Source organism: Dipodomys ordii, unplaced genomic scaffold (genome assembly GCF_000151885.1).
Source record: "Dipodomys ordii isolate 6190 unplaced genomic scaffold, Dord_2.0 Scaffold25, whole genome shotgun sequence".
In the NCBI taxonomy this organism is placed as follows: Eukaryota; Metazoa; Chordata; class Mammalia; order Rodentia; family Heteromyidae; genus Dipodomys; species Dipodomys ordii.
Window position 1 is genome coordinate 17,694,129 of NW_012267241.1, and position 16,273 is coordinate 17,710,401.

General features: G+C 40.3%; 1 protein-coding gene across 1 annotated transcript in view; it reads left to right on the plus strand.

Annotated features, from left to right (window-relative positions):
• Znf521 (zinc finger protein 521) overlaps positions 1 to 16,273 on the plus strand; it is a 287,726-nt gene that overhangs the window by 259,384 nt on the left and 12,069 nt on the right. Inside the window, exon 7 of the mRNA XM_013014942.1 lies at positions 741 to 856. Within this exon, the coding sequence (XP_012870396.1) occupies positions 741 to 856 (116 nt within the window). The remainder of the gene's footprint in view (positions 1 to 740; positions 857 to 16,273) is intronic.

Sequence of the window (16,273 nt, forward strand, 5' to 3'; positions counted from 1 at the left end):
TATTGTAGATGCAAACTTTTTTAGGTCACAGTGCACCCGGCATCCATCAGAAGTCAGTTCTGCCAACCCAAACACCGCCTCTGGCATATACAATTTAATTATTAATAGTATGTCTCCTAGGTAAACTGTTACACAGTCTTAGGGCCTTGTTTTGTAGTCATTAAAATTGAACATGTTTATATTATTGAAACCCTTGCATTCAGTGTGTAGGCTGAGTTGATCTTAAAGTATCCAAAGAGAATTTACCTGCCGTTCTGCTGTACATTTATAGACAGTGCCCCAGAGTAGCTGTGGGATATAATTTTTAGCATTAACACATTTAAATAGAGAACTGTTTGCAAGCTATAACTTTAGGCAAATACAATAAACAGGGTTTTGGCATCTGTGATTTCTTAACCTGTGGGTTGCTAAGAGAAATAGGAGGCATTTCTTTCGAGACAGAGCTGTACATTTGACAATTTTCGGCTTTACTTTAAAAGATTTATAGGGAGCAGGGCCTCCATAAACCCCGTTACTTTGGAGCTGTTTGGGTTGAATTAGGTGTTTGGTAGAGTGCATCTTAACAAAAGCCAGAGACCCAACCATGAGCAAATATAACTCGGCTCTCCCCAGGAGTCCAACAGCCCTTCACACCCGGGAGGTGTGCCATTCAGCCTGCTCTGTCTGCTCCTGGGGAGTCTTTGGCTCAAGGCATTTCAGAAACAAAATAACACAAGTTCACCATCCTTTTATCATTTCAGTGTTTGTTCAAGCAAACAAGTTGCAGCAGCATATTTTCTCTGCCCATGGACAAGAAGACAAGATCTATGACTGTACGCAATGCCCACAGAAGTTTTTCTTCCAAACAGAGCTGCAGGTAATGGCCTCATGAGGAAGACTGGGATTGAACCCAGGTGCTATCCTTCCAGGAAACAAGGGCATTTTAAATGGGGATGTATACTACCACTCACCCCAGGCCACCATGATGCTTTGTGTGTTTGGGGGCAAAGGGAAAATTAGAGACCAGATTAATAGACACCAAAGTAATTTTGCCTCTGGCTGCTGTCAATCATAGAAAGAACTAGAACAGACCTATAATTGGACCTTCTGACCCAGTGTGAGAGACGTAGGGGTCAGGTTCATTGGACTGTGGGATCATTCACCTTCCTTGTCACGGCTCATTTTCCCAAGTCCTGTTTTATTCATGTTCTGTTCCCCCTGGACACCACACTGGATAGATGTACAGGTTATTGTTGTCCAGAGGGGCTTAACATTGGAAGGGAGAAAGGAAGAAAGGGAAATGTTATATTCTTGTCCAGCGTGTGCTTCTTCCATTTAATAAAACAGAATAATCATTATGCAAACAACAGCCTGATAGTTGAGAATTGGGCACCCAAAGGTGTTGGCTTTTGCCTTGAGATTCCTACTTACTAGACATGTGATTCACCAGGGTGCATAACATTTCTGAACCTCAGAGATGAAGGGGAAAAAATGAACAAGCTTTTCATCTTACAGGGCCGTTATAAAGTGAAAATGGAATCATGGGGGTGGATATAAGGTTTAAAATATTAAATGAGTATTTGTTTATTCGGATTATTTTTAGTTATAGACTAATCATTAAAAATAGGAATGAAATGACTAGAGATGTGGTTTGCTGGTACAATACTGGCTTAGTGTATATAAGGCCTTGAATTCAATCCCTATACCATTTACCAAAGAAAAAGGAAAAAAAACAAAGTCAGAGTCAGACAGGCAGAGTACACCTTCCTGTAATCCCAGCCCTTAAGAGTCTGAGGAAGAGGACCACAAATACAAGGACAGTGTAGGCTAAATAGTGAATTAATTCCAGGTCAGATGGGCTACAAAGTGAGTCCTTGTCTCAAGAAAGAAAGATTAGGTTTTTTTAAAAAAAATAAATAAATAGTAGACCTGGGACCTATTCTAGAAGTCAAGTAACAAAGGAAAATAAATGTCCTGTTGTCACTTCATGCAGACAATGATGCTTTATCCTCATTTTTCTATGAAATAGTACAAGAGTGACATGCTTTTTCTTAAATATTGTTTCCTATGGAAGAGACTAGAGTTACTCTTGAAATTATTTTGCCATTATTATTAATGAATGAGGGTGAGGCTAATTTCTACACTGAACTCCTGGAGCAAATAAACTCTATGGATTGAGTTATCCAACAGAGGCAAGATCAACCTGTTCCTCTAAATCCTCCCCGTAGTGAGGTCCTGGGGTAACTTTAGGCCTCCCTGGGCTCTGATAAGACCAGGTATGGGTAAACTTTGTATCAAAATATGATAATTGCTGTTCATCTTCTCGGTTAGCATTCTTTAAGTGAACTAATAAGTTAGATAACATTTAAAATATATTTTTAAATCCATTTAATTGTCATCTGAATCTGTGGATTCAAATTAAATTTGATATTCTTGTCTTATATGACTTCTAAAAATTAATTCCATTACATCTTTCCAATTGAATGTAAAAAAAATAGGTCAAGTTAGGCTATTGTTTCTTTTTTATAATTCATTAAAGGAATCCAAATTTCTGTTTGAAGTAAATATTATTCTTATTCGAATAGGTCAACGAATAAGTTATTTGGGGTTTGATTTTATGAAGTTGCAAAAGATAGTCAGTACACCTAATGACACAGTTAGTGAGTCCACTGTGAAGAAGAATGAAGAGGCAGGTTAAGAGCCAAAGATACAACCCAGGCGCTGGTGGCTCACACCTGTACTCCTAGCTACTCAGGAGGCTGAGATCTGAGGATCACGGTTCAAAGCCAGCCCGGGGAAGAAAAGTCCGTGAAACTCTTATCTCCAATAAACCACCAGAAAACCAGAAGTGGCTCTGTAGCTCAAATGGTAGAGCACTAGGCTTGAGCTGAAGAGCTGAGGGACAGTGCACAGGCCCAGAGTTCAAGCCCCATGACTGACAAAAAAGAAAGAAAGAAAGGAAGGAAGGAAGGAAGGAAGGGAGGAAGGGAAAGGAAGGAAGGAAGGAAAGAAGGAAGGAAGGAAGGAAGGAAGGAAGGAAGGAAGGAAGGAAGGAAGGAAAGGAAAGGAAGGAAGGAAAGGAAAGGAAGGAAGGAAAGGAAAGGAAGGAAGGAAGGAAAGGAAGGAAGGAAGGAAAAGAAAGAAAAAGAAAGAAGGAAGGAAGGAAGGAAGGGAGGAAGGAAGGAAGGAAGGAAAGAAAGAAAGAGAGAAAGAAAAGAGAGATTCTGTAAGGAATAATATGCTAGGGAAGGGGGTAGCGGTAGGGGCTGAAGTATGTTTGCCATAAATTTCTGCCCTCATTGTATACTTGTAAGTTGTCACCTCATTGTGTCCTCCATGTCCTTGATTAAAAGAATCCAAAACAATAGGTGTTTCTGACCCATTGTAGATTAGGTAAAAATAAACAACTGGAGACATCTTGCAGAGTTCCAGGTTTCACCTATGATTTGTAGGATTTCACATTTACTCTTTTGCAATTAATATACATCAGTGGTTCTTGGACTCCTTTGCAGTCTTAGAAATTATTCAGGATTACAAAGTGCTTTGCCTTATGCACATTACTACCTATTGACATTTTTTATTATAATCCATTGTTTCCAATAATTTCAAAACTGAGAAATAAGTTAGATGTAAGTAATAGCACATGTTCTATTGGCTGTCAGAGAGATGATGTCATCACATGCCTAGAACCTCTAGAGAATCCCACTATGCATTTGAATGAACAAGTGGGCAAATGATATTGAGTATTGCCATGAAAGTAATTTTTATCTTACAGACTCCCTAAAAGAGTCAGGGAGGCCACAGAGGTCCCCAGGCCACATTTTGAGAACACTGAGAGAAAAGTTTTAGTACAGAACCCACAACTTCTTCTGAGTGTTCAAGACCTTTGATTGAAATCAAGCTTCTCTCAAAATCTTTCTGCCTCATTCATTCAAATTGAGATCTGGGCCAGAACAAGATTTACTCTGTAATCCAAAGCTATGGGTATTATTTTAATTAGTCCCACAACTTAAAATAATGCATATATATACTTAAAATCATGTATATATATAATCATGTATATATAATCATATATAATATATATGTCCTCTCTCTCTTTCTCTCTCCCTCCCTCTCCCTACCTCCCTCTCTCTCTATTTCTCTATCTCCTATAAGTTCTTTCTGTGTAGCCAGGTTGTCGTGGTACTCACTATGTAGCTCAGGACAGCCTCAGTTTTGTAATGTATTTCATCTTGATGTGAATATTCAGGCTTAATATGTTCATATTTCTTAGATAAGAACAATACTTATAGTCAGTATTGGATAATTATTACAAACCTAAGATGAATCTAAGAAATGTTAATATTTCACTAAACTATAATCCATGGCTATGGTAATATCTGTGCAGGTCTATTTTCTGAAGTGCCCAATAAAATCCATGGGTTTAGTTTCAACAACTTTGGGGGAAAAAAATGAAACTGCAGTTTATCCAGATTTCAGTGTTTTATATATATATATATATATATACTTTTACTTTACAGGACCATCCTGTGCTTTTGTTTTAATTACCCACATTACCTTAGGAGATGAAACTAATAAAATTGTGATATTGATTTTCATTTCCTGTATTGCAAATAGGAATGGCAAATACACAAAAACCATGATACAGTTGAATTTGTGACAACAGAAAATAAGATCTACAACCAAAATGATAACAGGTAGAAAAAAATGCAGCCATGCCTTGAAATGTAAACTACACATAAAGGTTAAACCCCTGGAACTTATCATTTTTGGTGGTGGGAGGGCTTGAACTCTAGGCCTGGGCACTGTCACTGAGCTCTTCAGCTCAAGGCAGGCACTCTACCACTTGAGCCACAGTGCTACTTCTGGGTTTCTGGTGGTTAATTGGACATAAGAGTCTCACAAACTTTCCTGCCCAGGCTGGCTTTGAACCGCAGTCCTCAGATCTCAGCCTCCTGAGTAGCTACGATTACAGGCGTGAGCCACTGGCACTTGGCTTATCTTTTTTTTAATGTCATTGAATTTCAGTAAAAAGGACTTTTCATATGAGCCTTTTTAAACCTAATTCTCTAAGAACTGAAGTCCTATTGGAGATCTTAAAGCATATAGATTATATTTCTCTCTGATATCAGAGCAAGAACAATAGGGGAAGTTTAGAATAAACATTCCAGAATAGTCCGACTAACATCTCTGTGGAATTTCTTTAATGATCATAAATGATGTGATGACTATAATAACTGAGTTAGATTCTTTTTGTGGATAGAAGTGCTTTCTTTGTTGGGTATAAAATTCTTATACATATGTGGAGATAAACAGACAAACAGACAGATAGATAGCAATATTAATAGAAAATACCTGCCATGTTGAGTGTGTGTAAAATAAACATGTATGTATATCAGTAGATGCCCTCACATAAAAATGGTGGATTATTTAATTTACATTACCTACAAAGCCAATCAAAGTTCAGATTTTTTTTCATTCTATACTAATAATATTCTACACTACTAATTCAAGCATTCAGTCTCCAAACTTTGATTAAATCCCACTCCTTATTGCTGGGCAAGATGAAGGCTTTCTTTCTGAAGACCACTCGCTCTAGGATACAGGGACATGTTGTTTGCCCATATCCAAGCTACAATCTTTGGCACCTCCCAAAACATAAAGTTTCAACTTCTAGTGCAGAGATGTGTGTGTGGGGTGTGTGTGTGTGTGTGTGTGTGTGTGTGTGTGTGTGTACATCTTGGTCGATTTCACTCCTATTTTTACAAGAAACTCTGCTATATTTCAAAGACTACCTGGCATGTGGCAGGAGGAGAAATGTGTTATGGAACAAAAGTTCATTATTTGAACTAAAAGGACATATTATTATTTTCAGAGTGAATGAACATGTTCAATGTTTCACATGTTTTCCTAATAGACCTCAAATTTTTTTTTCAGCAGAACTTAGGGAAGCCACTTTGAGATTGGATGGCATGGTCCAAGAATAATATCCTCCAATGCATATTTGTATCCAGAGTGGTTTATACAGGTGGGAGCAAGGGATGTCTTTGTAAAAGTGTTGAATAGGCCACTTTCTTCCAGTACACAAATGACTATTTAATTGGTGCCTCCAGGAAAAGCTACAATTGGATGGCAGTAATGAAATCATCCTTTCCCAATGTGTCTGCTGAGAAAATCATCATCTTAGGAACTGGGTGGGAATAGAGGAAATTCCTGCAATGGGAGTTAGAGCAGATTGGCCTAGCTTAAACTTGAAACCCCAACATGCTGGTGGTATTGCAATTTATTTTGAATTTAAAAGTAGTTTTTGATTCTTGGCCTTTCCCTTAGTAAAACCATGAATATAATGTTTTCCATATGTTCAGAATATGGGCATCTATTGACATTTTGTCGGGGGGGTATGATGAAACTTTCGGATACCACTGAAAGTTGAAATATGGCTTTATCTCTGTAGCTGTTTGAATTTCTTCTCAAATCACTTTTTGATCACATCACCTAAGTTTGATGCATATTTTTCATACTGTAGTTTAACTGGTACTTGAGTTTTATAGTCACATTTCTGGAAGAAAAATAAATTCCTGCATATGGGGTGGGACATGCAAGAAAGCCATGCACAATTACAATGTGGCTACCAAATAGATTACTGGCTGCCTTGCCCACTTAGCAACTGGCCCTAAGCTTCCCTTTCATAAATTCACTATACATTCGTGTCTCAAATAATTAAATTACTTGTCCTGAGGCATTTAGGAATCATTGTTTAATAGCTAAAATCACAAGTGCTGTATTTACTGTTCTAGTCTCAGTGCATTATTAAGGAAGAAACTTTACTTATTAAAAATACAACTCCATCATCTTAAATATTTACCATGATGTTAAGCATTCCATGAACTACCAAAAAGTAGAAATAAATGTATAGCTCACTAGCAACTGTCAGATGTACATATAAATAAATGAGATAATATATAGTCCATTGATTCCAAAAGAGAGTGTTTATTCTCCTGCTAGAAAATCATGCAGCTGGGGTTGAAGTTGATTTTGAAGTAGAGATGATAGATTTCATTGAATATTGCTTCCCTAGCCCTTATCTTGGCTTCTTAGTACTTACCTAAGAAAGTGAAATCAAGACTCAACATCATGTGGAAATAAAAGCTGTATCCTGGACCTACCCGAACCTTCTTTAGTCTTCTTAGTTCACAGGAATAATTTTCCAGTTAATCATACTTTGGCCCTGTTTTGCATTAGTTGGTTTTCCCAGTAAAACTTTTTAAATGTTAATCTTTTTCATGAGATAAGGAGTTTTGCCTTCTGCATTTGTTTGTTAGCTCCTAGCTATAACATAAAACATATGTTCTTTCAGAACTGTGTGGCAATTCCCTTCCAATTACACATGACCAAAACAAAAATTGTCCTGGCTTCTTTATATCAAAGGTGGGATCTAGGTGGGATCCGGAGACTAATTTATTTTAGTTTATTTTTGTCTTGATATTTCCCTGCCCATGAGAATGACATTCTCTTGCAAACCAGAGGAATGAGGCAGCGTGTATTGTGCTTGGAGCACGTAAGATCATCTGGCCCTCATACCCATCTACTCACAACTTCCCTATGTTTTTCAAGTGGTTAATTTTTATTTCTCATAGAACAGAGTTTCTCTCATAATCCCCCTTCAAACTATAAAAGCCACAAGCCCATCCTGCTTTGCCTGCTATCCTGTGGTCTTCCCTTGAGGCCCTCAGATGGGAACAGTTGCCTGTCACCATGTTTAGACTTGACATATCCTGTCCTTTGTGTCCATGGCTGGACAATCCAAGCCAGGTCCCTCAGTGTTCTATTTCTTAAACCTCGTGCCTCTCTATTCCTCCTAGTCAGCCCCTCAAGACATCAGGAAGATGCTCACGGGAGTGTGTAAATTATGTCAAATGAGTCCATGGTTCTGAGACCATTTTATACATTGCCTTATTTCTTTGCTTTGTGGGCCTGTGGGGCTTTGGAAGCAAATTGGTGCTACAGCAACTTCCACTTAATTTGCTCAGTGGTTAAATTGATCTATCTTTTTTATTTGATCGGATCTCCAGGAACCGAATCATTTGCATTGATTTATTGATTGGTGCTATGTTTTCAACATTAGTTTTGATCACTTTTCAGCTGTTAATATTGGATAATTCAATCAGGATTGATTGGCCTTACCATTGAAGGCAGAAAGTTAATCACATAGGACACAGAAATAGGGCAGAGCTAGCCTAATCTCAAGCTGATGTCTGACACTCTCTCTCTCTCTCCCCTTCTATTTCTCCCTCTCTCCCTCTCCCTCCCTCTCTCTATCTCTCTGTCTCTCTGTCTTTCTGTCTCTCTCTCTTTCTGTGTGTCTCTGTGCAATAGAAAAAGCACTAGTTTTCTTTGAGCTAAGCAAGGAGTTTGCAGTTTATAAGGCATTTAAAGGTGAAGTTGTTTTGTTTTATTTTTTAACAGAACTACCTTTAGAAATCAAGCATACAGAAAGATAAGCATGAGTGAGACAATGAAGTCATTTGGACTAAATGAGGAAATGCATTTTCAATTACCCATTTTGTACCAATAAATGCCTACTGTCTGTGTGCATGCTTGGAGGCACAACCTGGGCTCACCTATTTCTAAATTTGGCCCTCACTGCTTCACCATGTGTCCTGGTCGTCAAATTTTCAAGAACCAAGTGGCAATTATAACCTAAATAAGAGCAACAGAGGTAATTGCAATAGGCAGAAACCACTTTATTTGTATTTGAATCATTTCTATCATATTCCAGCTCCGTTTTTTTAAAAAACAAAACAAAACAAAAACTTCTCCATCCATTAATTTCTTGATGTTTCCATCCATGCCTGGTTTCTGTTGTTAAAAAAAGAAAGCACCACCTCTTCATTCTAGGACTCAATCCCTCCTCCAAAGCCCTGTTGTTAGTGATCTGCCATTACTTTTTTTTTTTTGGTCTGGCCCAGAGTTGACAACAGATGGCCATCTCCAAACTACCATCAGTGAGACTTTATGCAGCATCCAGCTAGGGTGTACTGAGGAGAGAGCACTATGGCCAGTTCTGCAGCCCCCTCCTCCCTCCCCGCCCCCTGGAAGGGCTCATCACCTCTGCCACATTCTGCTTTGGCTGGGCTTTGCTGGCCCTGCCATCTTCCATGTCGCCAAGACAGCAGGCTGCCACAGCACAGGAAGATCTGCCTCCATTATCAGCAAGAGACTGCAGGCACAGTTGTCCTGCAAAGACCGTTCTGTCTCAGTCAGTGCCTTTGTAGTCAGCTCCTTTAGAAGGACCTGGAAACTCAAATTTCTAGAACATTCTGCACTCCAAACCCACACGTTGAATTTCCCCCATGTGTTCCTCTTTTAGATGTTTGTTCCACACATGGATCAATTTCCCCACATTAGCAGGGACGGAGTGCCAAGAATAGACCCTTTGTGTTGACAAACTTTTATCTGAGTATTGGAAAACACCACTTCCACATAAAACTGTTGTGACAATTAGGGAAAGAAAGATGGTAATCGTGGACTTTATCAATTCCCTGAAATGAGCAGGGAAATACTCCAGCATCTTCTCAATCCATCGAGGTGATGATTTCTCACACTGCCACACACAACGAGCTGTGCTGGGCATTTGGGGAGAGATTGATAGGCTGCCCTTGATCTGGTTTGCTAAGGCAAGCTAGCTTCAGAGTCAGCCGTGTATTTTAAGAGGAATTCACATTTGTATCCTTTATTGTTATATTTGCAGCAAATCTACAGCTGGTAACAGGCTCTGCCCTGAAGCTATTGCAGCTATGAAGGAGTAAGTTCCCCTCATTGGAGAGAGAGAGAGAGAGAGAGCGAGAGAGAGAGAGAGAGAGCAGTGTTCAGTAAAAGCCCGAGACAGGGTGGGCAAGATGAGCACTGCTTAAAAGCACTGCTTGCGGTGCTGTCATTTAGAACAGCAACTCCGAGGCTCTGAACGGGAGTGAAAGGCAGGGTGAATGAGTCCTTTTGAAAAGTGGTGAAATTTCAAACTGCCTAAAATAACAGATCTCCCTCATTGATAACTTCATTGAATGGGTAAGTGTGGGATGCACAGGCAGGCGCTGCTCTGGCATTGGAGGGGAAAGCTGGAGCGAGTGAGGTTCTACATGTCCAGGGCCCCTCGTCTTCCTTGCAAGGAGGGCCCCTCGGGGCCCCTCCTGCACCACTGAAACTCCTGAGCTGGCAGACGACATCTCTCTCCCTGGAAACCCAAGTCTCCCATCAAAGGTTTCCTGTTTTACATCACCCAAACTTGATTTTATAATTGTCTTCCTGACACCACTGGGCACATCTGCTAAGCTTGTGTGCCTTCTAGACATAGAAAAGGCGACTGTGATATCATTAAATATCAGCAGTGTGCTGTGCGGTGCTTTTGAGTTTATAAGGGTGGAAGGTCACTGTGCAGGAAAATGGAACAGTATATTTGCTGTGAGACAGGCACCAAGACCTCACGCCCATACTCAGTTATAATTCATGACAGTACTGGTGGGGAGCCCTTCTCCCTCTGTAGAGTTAATACATCTCTACTGAAGCCTGCAGAGAAGAGCACCCTGCATCCCCCCCACCATCTGTGCATTCACTTCCGTGTGCCTCCTCAATCTCTCTCTCTCTCTCTCTCTCTCTCTCTCTCTCTCATTCTCTCTATCTCCATCTCTGTCCTTGGTGCTAAAATTATTTGAGAATGCTGATTTGTAAAAGTGGTTCATTCCTAAATCAGGGCAGTCAGTCATTTAACTAAGGGAAGAGCTAGAGTGAACAAACTACAAGGCTGTTTAATGTCTCATTTAGGAAATATCAATTAGAAAGTAGAGAAGCAGCAACAATCTTAAACCAATTGCTGACTTGAGAGCCAAGGAGGTGCTGCTAGTCATGAGTTAGTAAGAAGGACCCATGGCCTGGGCAGTGGAAAGCCAGAGAGGCAGTACAATGATCTCCCTCCCAACTCAGGTTCACCCTATTCCAAAGCTGAGGTCAGTGCTCAGCAGTGGGATCTTAGTGAGTCTGTGGTCTTGAGAAATCTTTGTCTGTTCATCTCTTGGCTTGACCAACCAGTATCAAAACTGCCAACCTAAGCCTGTCCATGAGGTGATTAGTTCTGGGTCTCAGAACAAATTGTGCTACCCTGGTCTAAGTACAAAATGAGCAAATCATACCAGTGCAGAACTCCACTTAGTAAAACTATAACAGGCTAGGTGTCACTGGCTCACACCTGTAATTCTAGCTACTCAGGAGGCTGAGATACAGGGATCATGGTTTGAAACCAGCCCTGGCAGGAAAGTCTGTGAGACTCAGCTCTAATTATCCATCAAAAAACTAGAAATGGAGATGTTGCTCAAGTGCTAAAGTGCTACCCTTGAGCAAAAAATGCTAAGGGATAGCCCACAGGCTCTGAATTCAAGCCCCAGTAACAGCACACACACACAGACACACACACACACACACATGCGCACACACAGGAGTGGTATATGAAAACAAGAGTTGAACCTGCACCTTGTTTTCCTGGTTGGCCCTAGATTGGTTATGTTTCTTACCATGTGCCCTTAACCCAGTCCATTGTTTATATCCCTTTCAACATATAAATCAAATCCAGGTCTGAAATCCCAGCATAGGAATTTAACGAATGCAATACCCTGGAAAACCTACTGTGTTATAAACTCCAGAACCGAATGGCCCTTTGATGCTTAGAGCTAATTCCAAGGAGGCCTTAGAATGACTGAGGCAGGGTAAGAGGTCATGCAGGAAGACAGCAGCACCCACGCGTCACTCAGCCTTCTGTTGTAATTGGCTTGCCATCCCATTCTGTTATCTATGTGGTATTTGTCCTGTCACCCCGTTCATCCTCCCAAGGAAAAGGAGGACAAGAATGGCTGCGCTCACTGTCCAGGTTTTCTTGGGTGAAAGATCACTTTGAGATGACACAGCTGAGTAGTCAGCCTGAAATCCTGGTTGGTATTTTATTAATTTTGCACCAAGATAAATCCTGAAATTCTGACAAACTCCATGACAGGTGAAATTCCTTCTTGCAGAATCTTCTCAGCAAGAGGCTGCTCATTTCGTTCTGTTCCGAGGCAGGCAACAGGAGGGCAGCTTTATAATCAGCCCTCAAAGGACCCCCAGCCGCCCTAGAGTCTCGGGCTGATTGAATAACTCCTGGGCCTCTTCCCCTAGGCCTCCATCAGCGGGGGTCCTGTGGAAAGCAATCTCCCGCAGACTGGCACTGAAGTGAGCTTTAAACCACCATTTTCTGCTCTCCAGAGGAGCCTGGAGTACTAAAAGATAGATGGACTGCAGATATTTTATGAGAAACTGTCAGAAGAAGAGCAGAGTAAATGTTTTTTTCTTCTTCTTCTTTGAGTCACACACTACATCACTGTTGAATTTCTCTCCGCATCTTTTACATTTAAAGCAAGGAATTAATTGGTTGCTCACATTTAATTCCCCCTCCCTCTTCTTCGTTGTCTTCCTTCTAGTTTCTTTTTTTCCTTAAATATTCACACAGAGGCCCTTTGCTTAACCACAGTTGCAGAAAATCAGTACCATTTGCAATGAAATATTTATAATGACAGAATGAAAAATTGGATTCATTTTCTGGACTGTAGCCGAACAGTCTGCAACTTTGTGCCGTATTGTTTAGCATCTCTCATTCTTCCCTTTCATTGGAGTTATTTTCAGAAAACATATCACTCGTACACTTACCTATTTGTTGGAGGGATGCCTACCAAAATACAGAGCCCAGAACGATGCAGAGAGAGAGAGAGAGAGAGTGCTGCTGTGGTTGAGGGAATCGGATGTGGCTCATAAAAGGGTAGAAAGGATGTGAACTTCGGTCAAAAGGAAGAGCTGGAAGAAGTTTACAAGGACTCCAGGAGATAGCCAGACCTGTACTTTGTAACAGAGCACATATAGCAATCAACCCGCCATCCTATCTTGGGGCAGATTTTAAAAGGAATGAGCTGGTAGAAATGAAGTGTGTGAACACATGTTGGATATCATAACTCACCTTCTTTTTCTCTTTATTGTTTACTGCACAAGGTCTGTCTTTCCATATGAGCCTTCTATTCAGAGCTGCTTGCTTTCTTGTCAGGTTGATTGTAGCATTTCTTAAGAGATTAAAGACATGAGATTTTGCTAGGACAATTCAGCATTGTATTACAAACAAGTCCTCCTCATGGGGGGGAATGGGGGGCGGGGGGCAGGGATGTCAAAGGGCACAGCAACATATTCATTCTTAGTTTAAGACCAGATTGGACCTGTAGCAAGGTACCTAGGAAGGAAATTTGAGGCCACCAAGTAGATTTTCACTCCACACACATCAAAAGGGCCTCTCTCCTTTTGTCACAGGGTCCAAGAGGCCATACCCCATCCAAAGGGGCCTTCATTAGACCCCAGCCCTCTGTGTTAACCTTGTATTTGTTCCCTTTTGGAACACTGGTCTTACTTACTTACCAATGGTTCATTCTGGTGGCTTTTCAAAAGTGAAGACAATTTCTAGTAGATTCAAAAGCATGAACAAAAATGGCTTTAAATTCAGATTTTCAGGTTTTCATTCACCGAATTTGTATCATGCTTCACCAACTCTACAAGATCAATAATCCATATTTTATTATACACTAAAGACTGCCTGTGATTGAATTAGCTCCCTTGCTCCATCCTGTTAGCCCCAACTCAGTCATGGAGAGGTAGAATACAAACTTAACCTTCACCCACATACTATATTATTTGGGTGTTAAGAAGCTTTCAGCATTATGAGACAATTGTAGAAGGATAATAGGGAATTTGTTTCAGTATTTTCTTCTCCCCGGCATATTATGACTTACAGCACACGGTGATTGGGGATAATAACTTCAATTTTCACATCTACTGAATCAATCTGTCCTCTAGGCAGCCTGACTTGGGTACCCTAGAACAGGTCTCCCCCATCTGAAACCCTGCATAAGAAACTCACTGGAAAATCCCAAAAGGCAACAAGAGCAAAGTCTTTTTCTCTTAGAACCCTTGCAGGGATACACCTTTTATTCCCCCTAAGGCCATTTTCTCTTATCCACCCATAGATTACCATTTCCAGGGTGTGTGAGTGCTTACTTTATTCTCAGTGAAGGAAAATGTAGCACTCAGATGGTATTTTGTGCTCAGGTAATAAAAACACTTGAAGAGGAGGGAAAACTGCCATTCATTATTGAGGTCTCTCAGGGCCACAGTGCATAGTCCAACTTGTGTGTGACACATAGTTTCTCAGAGGCATGGTGTTTTTATACAGACTTCTAGATTTGTCATTTCATTGCATTCCTAAAAAAATGATTTTGAGAAATATGCTGACAGTTCAGCATAAAATGATGTGTGTTCTGACATAACTGCCTGAAGTTATTTTACTGGAACATTTTCATGATTCTCTGATTCAGGGGAAGGAGGGAAAAAGAAGTTACCTTAAAAGTGTATTATTTAGGGGGTGCCAATAACTTTTCTCCAGCATTGTGCATGGAGCCCACACACTGTTTCCACTTAACCCTCATTACTGCTTTCTTTCTTCAATACCAGGGTTAAGGAGGAGAAACTTTTTTTTCCTCTCACATTAGATTTTCAACAAGTTAGGCAAGTCTGAAATATATACCCCAGTAAATGGGATCTGTAATAGTGGAGTGAGAATCAATCTCCTTACAGACCAAGAAAGGAACATTGAATAGTGTTCATTTATGGATTGCCAGATGTATTTCTGCATGTGACACAGCTTGCCCAACCACTTTGAATGATTTTCAGTGTTATTAAGCAGACATACAAGAGCAACAGGCCTCATGGCACAAGTAAAGAGCCGTGTAGCACAAGTCTTCGGTGGAGGCAAGTTGCACAGTGAATCACGTCATCAGGAAGAGAAACCCCACAATGCAGACTTTATTTCAATATCTGTGCTAACAACTCTCAGGGAATATTTCCCTTCTCCTTGTCCAGCTCCTTCTGTGTTGTGGCTGGTTTGCATTTGTGTTTGAAGTGCCAGGCGGTTTAATGAAGTTATTCTTTTATAAATTTTGCAACACTGAAGCAAGCATGAGGGCTTTAAATTAGAATAAGTGCCACTTCTGTGTGGCAGGTTCCTTTGAGGACTGATTAGAATGAGGCCTCCTGTTGCCTGGCCCTTTATGCATGTCGGTATTGCTGTGTGTACTTGTTTACTGCTCACCTTTGAATTTCTATGAGTGTGCACTGCGCCTGCTGCCTGGCCTTCTTCTAGTCAACACTGCCTTTCTTCCAGGATCATGTTAAATACTTCACTGTAAAGAGTTATTTTTTTTAATTATATTGCTTGATTGTAATGAATTCAAATTAACTTGGAGTAGCAAATTATATAAGGATGTGAGGGTTATAGATTACTCTCACCATAGCTACAGCACATCTTTGTGTGGGAGAATTAAAGGACTGTCTCTCCAGTAGCCCATCATGCTATGACAGTGAAAAAACTGTCCCATGGAGACCTAGAAGCAAAGGCCTAGGAGAGAGAGGAGAATGGGTATAAGCTCTTCTCGGTAGATAAGAGGATAGGTACAGCTCTGCCACTGTGAGACCTGAAAGAGTCTCAGAGGACATTGTGGCAAGAGAGAATGGAAATACATCTTGAGACCAGCTTTAATAGGGAGTAAGAAATGCACTCAAGCCATCCTAGACGCTTCTTTTGCTGCCTGGGTGTTTGCTCAGGAAAGGGGAAGATTCTGGGACATGCAGAGGAAAGACTATTGAAGAAAGAGGCTGTCCCAGACACAGTCCCTGGGACTGTCCCAGACACAAAAATATTATATAGAAAGGTGGGAAAGAAATGTAGTATGATTTATTTATTTTTCAGTAATTAAACTTAGTTATTTATTATTATTATTATTATCTTTAAGTAGTTGTACATAGAAGTTCCCATTTTACAAAACAGTATATGAGTACAGAGTGTCTGACCACATTGTCACCCATCTCTCCTAACCCATCCCTTCTCCCACTTTTTTTTCTTTAATTGAAATTAGGTGATGACATACATTTCACTTATTTCACAGTATTGTAGAATCATGATACTTAAAGTCACAAACACATTTTAATGTTCATAAGGCAAATTGTTTTCTACCCATATCTAAACCAAGATTCTTTATTTAAAGTGAGAGGCCAGCTACCAGATATTTAACTGGACTTGTGAAGTATTGGTGTTTTTGAAGGACTTTCTTAGAAGTTAAACCGATTCTCCTTCTTTGAATAGTATTCTCCACTTAGGGAGAATACTCCTCCTTCCCTCCCTCCC